The sequence below is a fragment of the Setaria viridis genome, chromosome 1 (genome assembly GCF_005286985.2).
Source record: "Setaria viridis chromosome 1, Setaria_viridis_v4.0, whole genome shotgun sequence".
NCBI classification, from domain to species: Eukaryota; Viridiplantae; Streptophyta; class Magnoliopsida; order Poales; family Poaceae; genus Setaria; species Setaria viridis.
Window position 1 is genome coordinate 23,522,410 of NC_048263.2, and position 12,427 is coordinate 23,534,836.

The following is a 12,427-nucleotide window of genomic DNA, read 5'->3' on the forward strand; positions in this document are numbered from 1 at the left end:
CTCAATTTTTTTAGGATTTATCTCTAAGCCATTTTCATGTACAATGAAGCCCAAAAACTTCCCAGCCGATACACCAAAAGCACATTTGAGTGGATTCATCTTTAAGCCATATCGACGCATTTTCTCAAATGCAAGTCTTAAATCAGCTAAATGGGATTCTAAACTAGCAGATTTGACAACAATATCATCGATATAAGCTTCTAATATTACACCAAACAAGTCATGAAAGATCAAATTCATAACTCTTTGATAAGTAGCACCAGCATTGTTTAAACCAAAACTCATGACAACCCACTCAAATAAACCAACAAATCCTGGACATACAAAGGCCGTTTTGGAAATATCCTCTCAGCCATAAAGATTTGATTATATCCAGCATTACCATCAAGAAAACTAATAAATCTATGCCTAGAAGCAGCATTAATAAGTATATCAGCTATAGGCATAGGATATTCATCTTTAGAAGTAGCTCTATTAAGATCTCTAAAATCAATGCAAACTCTGATACCTTTCTTCTCAACAAGCACAATATTGGAAATCCAATCAGCATATCGACAAGGCCTAATAAACTTAGCATCTAGCAACCAATTAATTTCTTCTTTAACTCGGTCATATATGATAGGATTAAATCACCTAGCTGGTTGTTTATGAGGCTTAAACAAGGTTTGATAGGAAGCCGATGCTCAACTAACTCGCCGCTTAAACCAGGCGTCTCATGATAATTCCATGCAAAATAATCGACATACTCTTTCAATAATTCAATTAACTCAGCCTTAAAAGCAAGCTCAAGATTCTTGTTTACAAATGTCGGCCTAGGTATAGTGCCATCACCAATATCTACCTCCTCTAAAGGATCAGGTGACGTAAACCCTTGTCCTAATTTGCTTATATCATCAAAATCTTCAATGGCTTCACGCGTATCATTCTTTATGCGCCCGATAGTGCTCAAGTCTTTGCTGCAACCACTCTAGATTTTTATCCATTAAATCACATGAGGTGGTTTAGCCGATTCTCAACCAGCTTTAAAACAGCAGGAACAAAGCCATCCTTTGTACAATTGATGAGCTCATAATCAGAAAGATCTAAACTAGATAAACATTTAACATTATCATGTATGCCTATGGCGGAACTATCAGATACAACAACACAAGCCGACGCATCACCATGCACAACCTCTACTTCGTCGCCTACCCATTGAATTAAAAATTGATGCAAGGTAGAAGGAATGCATTGATTCACATATATCCAATCACGACCCAAGATCAAGATAAAGTTACCTTGCGTCTCGGCGATGAAGAAAGCAGTAGCAAGCGTCTTGCTCCCGATGGTGAGCTCCATAGAGACGACGCCTTTAGCTCCCATGGGCTCGCCTCCTCCCACACCGCTGACGGTCATGTTGGTCTTGATCAGCTTCTCATCTGAACCACCTAATTTCTTGAACAAAGAATAGGGCATCAAGTTAACAGTCACCCCTCCATGAACTAGCATTCGAGAAATTAGTTTCCCATTGATGTGGCCCTTCATGTACAATGCCTTTAGATGATTATTAGTAGCTTTAGGCTTCTAGAATATAGCTTCCCTGAGTTTGAAATCAAGATGAGCCAATTCTTCCTCTGCAATAGCATAACCATCCGCTGACATATGCACCACATTGATTTCAAGGTTCATGCATTCCGGTGAAGAACTATAATCAACAAGTTGCTCATCATCTTCTGTTTTAGGAACTGATGTCAACTCATTTTCACAAGCCACAGGAGTAGAAGAAGCAAAACTGGGCGACATCTCTGGCTTGGCCGATTGGACCGGTTCCACAGCCGGTCTGACCGGCTCAACCGGTGGCACCGGCATCTCGACCGGTCTGACCAGTGGCTCAGTCGGTTTGACTGGTGTAGGTGCTGGTTGGGCATCCACCTTGACCTTCCACTCCTTCCCTTGCAGAACCATGGGTCGGTACTTGTTGAAGGTCCCATCTCTCTGTTTCTCCAGTTCTTGCTCCTTTCTCTCCTGGAATTGCAATCTTTGAAGCCTCCTCCTTTGTGTGCGAGTCAAACCGGGAGGGACCACCTTGGTAAGAAGTACTTGGAGCTAGAACTGCTACAGCTAGCCTCATGATCATTAGCAGCAGGGGTCCCCTAGATAGATGCCTTAGCCTTATTGTCTATGACAATCGACCTTTTGCCATCATCCTCAACGGGGACCTTCATGCACTCAATCTGGATTATATCCTTGCTTATAGTCCTCTCTGGGTCAACATCCATCTTCTGCACCCCCTCCTCTTTCTTCTTGGGATGATATACTTGCCTTGGAGGAGATGGCCTCGGCGACTGAGCAGGCCGGTCAGACCGGTTGGGGTAGGCTGGTCTGACCGGTTGAGCCTGGTAGCTCCAACCTGATCGGTGAGGCACCAAATGGTCATGTACGGGGCGTGAAATCCTATCTAGAGCTGGTCTTCTTGATTCTCCCCATCTAGGATGGAAAGGTTGTTGCTGCACTAACTGATAAGGTACCCACCTCACGCCATGATCATCCCACACCGGGTATGGTGAATTCGATGTTGGAGGAGCCCATGATGTGTTAGGGTGCTGCTTCTGTTGAGAACACTCACCCCTCTACCTTGTAGCTGCTCTTGGAGGCGAAGCCGGTCCCTCTTGGTGCATGGGTGACCTCATTCTTTTTTTTAATGGCCGATCACTTGTAACGGCCTTTTGGTTGGAATACTTGGCCAAAAACTTGTCAAATGTGATTTTCTCTTTTGCATCACTCCCCTGATGTTTGGCTAAGTTAAGCTTCCAGGTTCCAATCTCCGGATGCTTCAGTTTCAACATTTGAGGACGACCCTTGGCCAGACCGGTCGGACCGGCCACCTGAACTGGTGTGACTGGTTTGTCCTACTCAGCAGGCTTCTCTTCCCCAACTACCACATTCTTGCATTTGGTTGCTTCAGCTTGATGCGGCCGAACCAGTACCTTGGGCTGTTGCAAATCCATGACGTTGACAGGGAAAGGTGCCTTGTCCACTAGCATTTCATGAAAAGTCAAACGACCTTCATTTATGGCCGATTGAACCTATCGACGAAACACATTACAATCATTAATAGCATGCAAAAAAGAATTATGAAACTTGCAATATGCACGCTTTTTTAACTCTTCAAGTGGGGGTATGGCATGAGATATCTTAATGTTCCCAAGCTTAAATAATTCATCAAATATGTGATCACATTTGGAAACATCAAAAGTAAATTTTACTTCTTCTTGCTGACCCTTATGAGCCGGCTTAAGAGCTGAACAAGAATAAGTCTTAGCCTTGGAAGGCCACATGAACTCAGCAACATACACATGATTATCATCGTTGTTCGAAGTATCAGAATTATATTCAATAGCATGCATATTGGACCGATGAGATTTAAAGCTTTCTTTCTCTTTATTCATTTGGTTTTCTTGATTAAAGCTCTCACTGGTACTTGTGCAACCGAAAGAAAATCATAACCATCTATCCTATCCCTAATATATGATCTTAAGCCTTTAAAAGCAATATCAGCAAGATCTATATCAGAAATTAACAAATTAAAACAACGGTTTTTGATTTCTTTGAATCATTTTATTTAAGCAGAAATGGATTCATCTCTACCTTGCCTAACCAACGTTAAATCTGTCAATTTTAATTGAAAACTCCCACTAAAAGTGACCATAAAATTTTCGTTCTAATTGATGCCAAGAATCAATAGAACCAAGAGCTAAGGATGAAAACCAAGCAAAAACATTTCCAGTTAAAGACAGAGAAAACACTCACACTTTCAAATCATTGTAGGAACCCGCTTCACCTAGTTGAGTAGTAAACTGACTAATATGTTCCCAAGTGGTTCGGTTATCATCACCATTAAATTTAATAAAATCAGGCATGCGCGAACCAAGAGGAAAGGGAACATTATCAAACTCAACGTTATATGGCTTTTGGTATAACTTAGAGTTGCCAATATCAACATCAAGCTTATTTCTCATCACATTAGCCAAATCTTCTTTAAATTTATCAAATTCACTCCAATTAGAATTATTTGGCTGTTGTGGCACTGTATTCACCGTATTCATCTTATTCAAATGGGGCATGCTATTAGCTAGAGAGAACCTATAAGCCTCAAAAACATCATCAGGTATGACATTAGGTGATGATGATGTATGCACTGATGTACTGTATAAAGGCACATAATTTTCAAGCCCATTGGTACGACTAGGAGTAGCCGAACTCAGCACAACAGCAAGCGGCATAGGCTGCTCAGGTACAACCTCCAGCGCACTGGTTAGACCGATCTGACCGGTTGCCTGGACTGGTCTGACCGCTCCAGCCGTGTTCGGCTTTGGCGGTTGGACCGACGACGTTTGACCAGGGAAGAAGTTGGGCGGCATGCCATGCAATGAATTTTCAAGGATAACCCTTGGCGTAGCCGAAGAGCTAGGATGCACTACCCCACGTGGATCAATTTGAGGAGTATTGCTACTTATAATATTACTACTAGATGTAACAGATTTCCCCTTCTTTATATCTTCTAGTCGTTCTAAACGCGCAATGTAAGAAGCAAGAAGCTCAACACTACCCAAAACATTCTGATTAACCTTTTCATTAAGCATAGATGGGTTATGGGTGATTTTCTTATAGTGTTGATTACCTCAACCTTGTTGTCATTTATCTTGAACGAGGGCATCACAAAATCTTACACTATTGTCATCGTATCCTGGCGGTCCTTCTTGAAGCCCATTAAGAACTGTGTCCTGAAGTACTCCTCCGCAGCCAAATACTTCTAGCACTCTTCCTCGCTGAGATCTTCCATGGAGGCCGTGATGATGTCATCCTTGTCGATTTCCGTAGTAGATCCTATCTGGCTAGGGTTTGATAGAACGGTTGTAAAAATAGATCTTTCTTCCCCAGTGGAGTCGCTAAAAATGTGCTAACGCTTTTTCTGACCAACACACCGAATTGCGCTAGATCACGCGTGGTGGAACTTCACCTCGCGAGGCTCCTGCCTCTAGCTGGTCAGACCGGTCAGGTAAGCCGATCAAACCGGTTTGCACAGGGGCAACGTGAAAACTTACGTTCACCACCCCGGGAGGGACCCCGTCAGGGATGATACGCCTAAGGTTGCTCTGAGATTGGCAGGCCACTCAGAACGTCCTCAACTGCCCTCGAGATGAAGGAGGAAAGCAAAGGGGTTGGAAAAGATTAGGGTTTGGAGATAAAAGTAAAGAAAATATTTTTTTTGATTGGGTGTTAGCCTCAGTCGGTCGCGGCCCTTTATATTTATAGGGTGGGGAGGTCTTGCCCCGCATGAAAATCCTTTTACAATTCTTAATTTTACAAGGATTCCTCAAATCTACTCAGACTAGGGTTGGACCGGTCAGACCACCTAGCTAAACCAGTTAGACCAATTGACATTGCCAAACCAGCTACAGGGCGCCACACCGGTCGGACCGCCTGGAGAAACCGGTCTGATCGGCCATCCAAGCCTGATCGACTTGCTAACAATTTTGGGCTCCAACAACATTTTAACCACCTGCTTCATTTCTTAACTTTGACCTGGCCCTCTCACTGACGTATACCTAGTTCCTACATATTTGTGATGATGAAATACATAGTGTGATTTTCGATTTTCCAATAATATCATGCATGGAGCATTGAGATGAATTATGAATGTGAAAGGAAATGCGGTGTGGACTTATGGTTTTTTCGATATGGCAATAGTAAAGGTGCCGTTCCATAGTTAGCACCAATAGAGATATACTAATTTGCATAATTAGCATTTCTACTGCTGCTGCTCATTCCTAGTGCGAGGTTTTCGCGTACAGAAGTTGCGTAAGCAGGATACTGGAGCCGTGTCCATGATCATGATCCTGTTTGGGATAGTTGGGCGATCATATTTTTGGGGAGCGCAACTCTGGACGAATGCTCATTGCGAATGACTATGAGGGATTGCACTGCAAACATCTGACTGCATCAATTTTGCACAACTATATCGACTAAGGTCAATCGAGTAGTATGTCTACTCCAGTTGAGAATGGCGCATCTGGTGCCCCCGGCACTGGCCTCACCCGAAAATATCATTTGAACTTTCTTTGGTACTTACACTACTAGGAAATGGACGTCTCGTCCAGTCCCTTAGTACTGGTCACATTTGGACCTGGTACTAATGTTAGTATCGGGTCCAAATTTGGGAACCCCAGGAGGCCCTTTAGTACCAGGTGGGAAGTCCACCCGGTACTAAACCCATTAGTATCGGGTGGACTTCCCACCCGGTACTAAAGCCATCCGCCATCGTCCAAGAGAAATTAAAGCAAGGCATGTGTAGCAGGCCCCTTATCCTCTCTCAACTCCTTCCTCTCTCCTTATCCTCTCTAGCTCCTTCTTCCTCTATCTCCGTCCGCAGTAGGAGCTCGAGCACTGCCTCCCCTCCCCTCCCCCTCCGCTCGCCCCTTACCGGCGGGGTGAGGTGAGGTGGTGGCGGGCGGCTATAGGCGGCGACGGCGGGCGGTGGGTGGGTGGGGGCGGCGGGAGGTGATGCCGAATTGTCAGTACCGGTTGCGAACCGGTACTAGAGGGGGCTTCCCAACCGGTACTAGAGCTATTTTCCCTTGTAGTGTTAATTTGGTTTCTGTTCATATTTAATATGTGTTTAAATGTGAACATGTGCACATATCACTCAATATATTGATAATTATTTTGCGTATTTCAGAATTAAAATATGCCGTTATTTATCTAAATATTTTAGAGTCTGGATGATATTTCCTCATCCGTTCATGCAGCATGCACCGTTGAGAAGTTTGACAGTGGTACTGTTCCGTCCTTGTCCCACGATAGTACAATTATTGTGTTGGAAACGAAATAGAAATTTGGTAGATACGCTCTAATAAAATCTCAAATGTATCCGTCCTTCCCCTCTCGAAACCTTGTGCCGCTACAGGCACATGTATCGTGTATGCGTAGGCATGACGGCATGATGGCGTCATCTGTGTTAGATCGACGCACATCTGCCATGCAGTGTAATAAAATATTACCGGGTGGTCCTCGAGGAAAGCTTTACTCCGTACAGTACATTCGCGATTTTTCGTCCATATTGTCGGTACAATATGGCGAAATGAGCGAGCTCGTAAAGTTCTTTACGGCGGAAGAAGTTCAAGTTCTCAGCTTGCCAACTTGGCGCTGGAATTCATATCTTTTTAAATTAATTTTAAAATTTAACTAGCGTTATTTATTTATAGATGACAGTGCCCGTTGATAGTGAGGTGTAAGTTGTAGCTTTATAATTTAGAAGATCTACCGGCTCAGTCTCTCGGAGGTGGTCATAACTAGGGGTAGGATTGTGTACGTATGTATTCATTGGGTTGAGTGTACATGCATATACATCTGTATTGTGTTTTGAAAAAAATATCGGTACAGCATGTTTCTTCGTTGAGAATTTCAAAGTATAATCAATATTGCATTATTTTCATATCTACCCAAAATTAATTGTTTAGAAAAAGAAGAAGTGGTTGTATCATGTTACTTAATAGGGCATGGACAGTAATTTCATATTGTTTTTTTCCCTAAAACTAGAACTTTTGCTGCGCATGCTGTGCCATGAACCAACATGTCAAAATGAGGGGAGTACCATTGAATTATCAACCTCAACGTCTCTAAAACATTTTTTGATTGAATATTCTGTCTTCCAGTTGCTATCCCTGGATATCCTATAAGTTACATTCAGTTCAAACCACACGCATTATTTAAATTTGACCCTGCCCTCTCACTGACTTGTATGTAATACCTAGTATTAGTTCATACAAAACGTCAAGCAGGGATGTCTTGCTCTGCATGCGTCAGCACATACACACAGAATTCTTAATGCAAATAGTTGAAAAATTCGATACAAAAAATTTTGCACCATAAGCAACGACCCATGGATGCATCCCTGCATAATAATCAAAGTAAACCTTAGAAGCAACGACTTGCCTACTTGTTCCCACAAAGGCACCCATGGAAAACCTCACAAGGAACAACCTCGCGATCGACTACTCTTTCTCCCTCCTTGCACTCCAAGCAACACCAATCTCTCTCTCTCTCTCTCTCTCTCTCTCTCTCTCTCTCTCTCTCTCTCTCTCTCTCTCTCTCTCTCCCCCCTCTCTCTCTATATATATACATATATGTATGATCACGAAACCTCTCTTACTAGTTACTACTAGGCATTAGCAGTAGCACGCATTAGTTACCATGGTACTTGGTGCTCTGGTGAACCTAGCGCTATGCCTCGTATGCTCGTCCGTGGAGCTCGTCACCGTGCTGCTCCTCCGCGGCCTGGCCCTCCTCGCCGTCGCCGTCGTGCAGCTGCTCAGGCTCCCCGGCCAGGCGGGGAACGCGGCGCTCGGGGTGACCAAGGGCGCGCTCGACGCGGCGGTGGAGCTCGTCTTCGGCGTGGCCTGGGACGTGATCGCCGCCGTCTTCTCGGCGTTCGTGGACTTCCTGTGGAGCGTGGCCGCCGGCGCCGCGGAGCTCGCGACGACCGCAGTGGCGGAGCTCCTGGAGGCGGCGCGGGACGGCAGCGAGGTGGCCGCCAAGGCCCTCGCGGCGGCGCTGGAGGGCGCGGTGGACGCCGCGGTGGCGGTGGCGACAAGGCTCGCGGAGAGCTACGTGGGTGCGCTTGGGCAAGTCGTGGACAGCCTCAACTGATGAAGAAGCATTGAGACGCATATGCATGCAGGGGATGCAAGATGCATGCGTACGTGTTCATGCTCCGTGGCTCTAGTGAGGCATAGGTACACGGCCTTTTGTTTTTGACTTGGTATATATCGAATTTTTTGTATAATATATGTGTACAGATCAAATTTGAGCTAAATCCGAAGGATTTGGAGTCCAATCACTAGTAGAGAATTGGCTTTCCATACGCCCCCTTTTGTCCCGGTTTAAAGTTGGCCCGGGACAAAAGGTTCACGAACCGGGACTAAAACTCGGTCACTGGTGGGGGGCTCACCAACCGGGACCTTTTATCCCGGTTGCAAAGGCTAGTGGGAAAAAAGACTCTAAGAGGCCTTTTATCCCGGTTTGAAACACCAACCGGGATAAAAGACCCCCCCTTTTATCCCGGTTGGTAACACCAACCGGGATAAAAGGGTCAAGAGCCTTTTATCCCGGTTTGAAATACCAACCGGGATAAAAGGGGTCATTTATCCCGGTTGGTGTTTCAAACCGGGAGAAAAGGGTCCCCAACGAGGTGACTGGAAGGTGGCTGGAAGGGGATTAAATCCTCGAACCCTTTTATCCCGGTTGGAAACACCAACCGGGATAAAAGGGGGTCTTTTATCCCGGTTGGTGTTTCCAACCGGGATAAAAGGGTCCCCCACGAGTTAATACAAAAGGATAGCATCCCCTATATAGTCAGATGTGGTGTGTAGGTGGGATGGTAAGGAAGCTACGCGCGAGGCTGGAGGGTGTGGGTTCGAATTCCACGAACCGCGCACGCGCATATTTTGCGTGAGAATTTTTTTTTTTGCAACATCGGCCGTGGGTGACCCGTTTTATCCCGGTTGGTATTACCAACCGGGATAAAAGGGGGTCTTTTATCCTGGTTGAGTGACCCGGGATAAAAGATCCCCCCTTTGTCCCGATTGGTTTATCCCGGATGCATTTTCGGGATATTTGCACCCTACCAACCGGGACTAAAGCCCAATTCTCTACTAGTGAATGACACCTTCCGTTGATCCAAACAGACGTGCCTTCAGGGGAAGTACACTTTTTTCCAAAGAACATGGCATGCAATTGATCTCTCTAGCATCATGTTGATACAAACTAGAATTAGAATTTTTTTTACGCTCAATATGACACCCAGTACCAAACTACCAATACACTGATATTGCAAGTTAAACGTCCATAATCGTTGGACAAATTGTCAGTACACAACTGAACGGGTCGAAATGCATGGTTCTTCCGGGGCAATCAAAGATGATGAGCTACAAAATTGTCCATTTCAGGCCAATATTTACATGATGTTACCTTGATTGAAGAAGGCCATACCAGGCAATAATGTCTCCGCTGGTACGTACACCAACACACGGTTATACGGGGTCAAATAGTGCAAACTCCAGCCAATTTCTACCTTGTCACGGCTGACGACATAGCCGGTTTAAAAATCTAACGTGCTTGGGTCTAAGCCCGGTCCAGTTGAAACACTCCTTAAAATAAGATTTATAGTCGCTCCTCTTTTTTTATGCGCGGACGAGGAGTTCCACAAGCCTACCAAACATAAAGACGCACTACAGCAACCGGTTTGCACTTGAAAATGGATTTTCATGGCTCGCGTCGCCCTGCTCGGGCCATTCGGGCGGCGGCCGCGCCACCGGCCTCCGCCGCCTCCTCCCCCTCTCTGCCATCATCAGAGGGGCCTACCGGAAGTTTGTGCGGGCCTCTAGGATGGCGGTGGCAGGATATTTTTAGCGGCACGTGCCGGTTCCAGGTGGGGGAGCGGTGCTGTGATAGAACCGTGCAAATTAACCTGACTAGAAAGCACTTGAGTCGTCTGACACGCGATCATGCACTTTAACCAAGCCAACTTGGTTGTCCGTCGGATTTCATCCAATAAACCACTTACTCAGGATCGAGAATCATTGCTCACACGAAGGTGAGTGGCACAGAGATTACAACATTCCCATCACATTAACATAGTTCAACAATTTATTACACCAGAGTTTTCGAAATTCAAATAGAGTTTGCAAGGTTGTAAACAACGAAGAAGTAAAATATGCGGAAGCTAAACGTTGATACATAATACCATGGCGAAGCTGACCATGATATCAATGACCCCTGCCCTCGCCGTCCGAGGAGGGATCCCACTCGACTGTCCAACCCGGAGGGAGCTAGGTAGGCCAAGTGGTGCCAGCAGCCAAACTATCGACATTATCTGAAAAGTTATGCTACAAGCAAGGCTGAGCGAGTAATACTCAGCAAGACTGACCCGACAGGTGATAACTATTCACCGACTCCTAGACATGCAAGGCTTTTTGGCTGTGGGTTTGTTTTTGGCAAAACGCCTAAAGTTAGTCCTTACTTTCAATATTTTAGCTCAAGTTCTAAGTTCATTAACCAGTCTAGATTAGCAACTTATACTAAGCAAGCATAGTTTCCAAACAATTAAAGAACAAGCATCAAGATTAAAATCATCATCATATTCCATCTTTACTCAGTGCGGAATAGCGATCAAGCAGTCCCAAACTGTGAGAGGCAGATGAATCGATTCGAATTTATTAACCATGCATGGCGAACCTAATCCCACGACATCCGCGCACCACGAAGGGTCGCTTCACTTGTCAGCCATCCCCATCGATCCCTTAGGCACGTGTCAGGTCCAAACTTCCTTTGGCATGCAATGCTCCATAGTCCCGGCCTCTTGTTGTACTTGCGCACCCACATGATGCACCATGTGAACGACGTTCCAAGGACAGCAAGAATATAAGCCACGTCCCAGTTCTATCAGGTACTAGGCTTCCCTATCCCATACTAGGTATGAGATTAGTACTTTCAAACACTTGATCACGAACGCTGACACGTTTCGACCTTAACAAGTTCATTACTAGATAGACGGGGCAAACCACCACATTGGAACCATTCCTGGTCCCGTCCGTCATCCTTATAGTTGTAGTATGAGTAAACAACAACTCCTATAACTCACGAGTGATAGACATTCACTCGACTTTTACCGAGTCCTATTTCGCACAACAACTACTCGACCTTAGTAACTAGTGTTCAGATTCAAAGGTACTAAGTTCATGCATCTACGGTTTCAATCAACTCCTACAAACGTAAATGCACAATCATAAGCATCAACATATTGCATAAATTTAAAACAGGGAAGCATGCACCGGGGCTTGCCTTCAGGTTCAGAAAAAGTTAGCGGGTCTTCGGGGTCTTGATCTAGCTCAGGCTCAACTTTCGCGCGATGTAGTTCTGCGGTGGGTTCCTCTTCCAGCGTAGGGTGGAGCTCGTAGGTTCCATCGGCGATATTAGCTTCTACACGACATGCACACGCAGAGAGTTCAAATTTTCCATGCTTTTGTATGAAGGATGCAAGACATGAATTATTGTTGAAATGAAAGTTGCATTTTGACCACATTCACCTAAACAAGGTTCTAACTTTAATCATCTTCATAAGGTGTGTTGTGGTTTAAAACTCGGGGTTAACTTTGATGGTGATTGTGTACATATATTAGATTTCACAACTTAGACTTCACAAGGAAGGTGGGGGTCGCTTTTAGGGCTGTTCAGGGTTCATTTAGAAATTCATTTATTTCTGAATGTTTTCTTTACCTCTTCCAAAAATTTACCAATTAAGTTTACTAGGACTTACATTTTCTTATTCATTTAAACCGATTCCTCATCCAAAATTTGTTTCCACAATCAAATAGTAACGTATGACACT

The 12,427-nt window shown here is 44.8% G+C and overlaps 1 protein-coding gene across 1 annotated transcript; it reads left to right on the top strand.

The window, feature by feature from the left end:
* Positions 1-8,174: 8,174 nt before the first annotated feature.
* Positions 8,175-8,854, top strand: LOC140221407 (uncharacterized). Its single transcript, XM_072290995.1, has one exon. The coding sequence runs from the start codon at positions 8,233-8,235 to the stop codon at positions 8,686-8,688; it is 456 nt and encodes a 151-aa protein (XP_072147096.1). The 5' UTR covers positions 8,175-8,232; the 3' UTR covers positions 8,689-8,854.
* Positions 8,855-12,427: the final 3,573 nt, after the last annotated feature.

Coding starts and splice junctions, on each gene's coding strand:
- LOC140221407 (XM_072290995.1), top strand. CDS start 8,233: ATGGTACTTGGTGCTCTGGTGAACCTAGCGCTATGCCTCGTATGCTCG.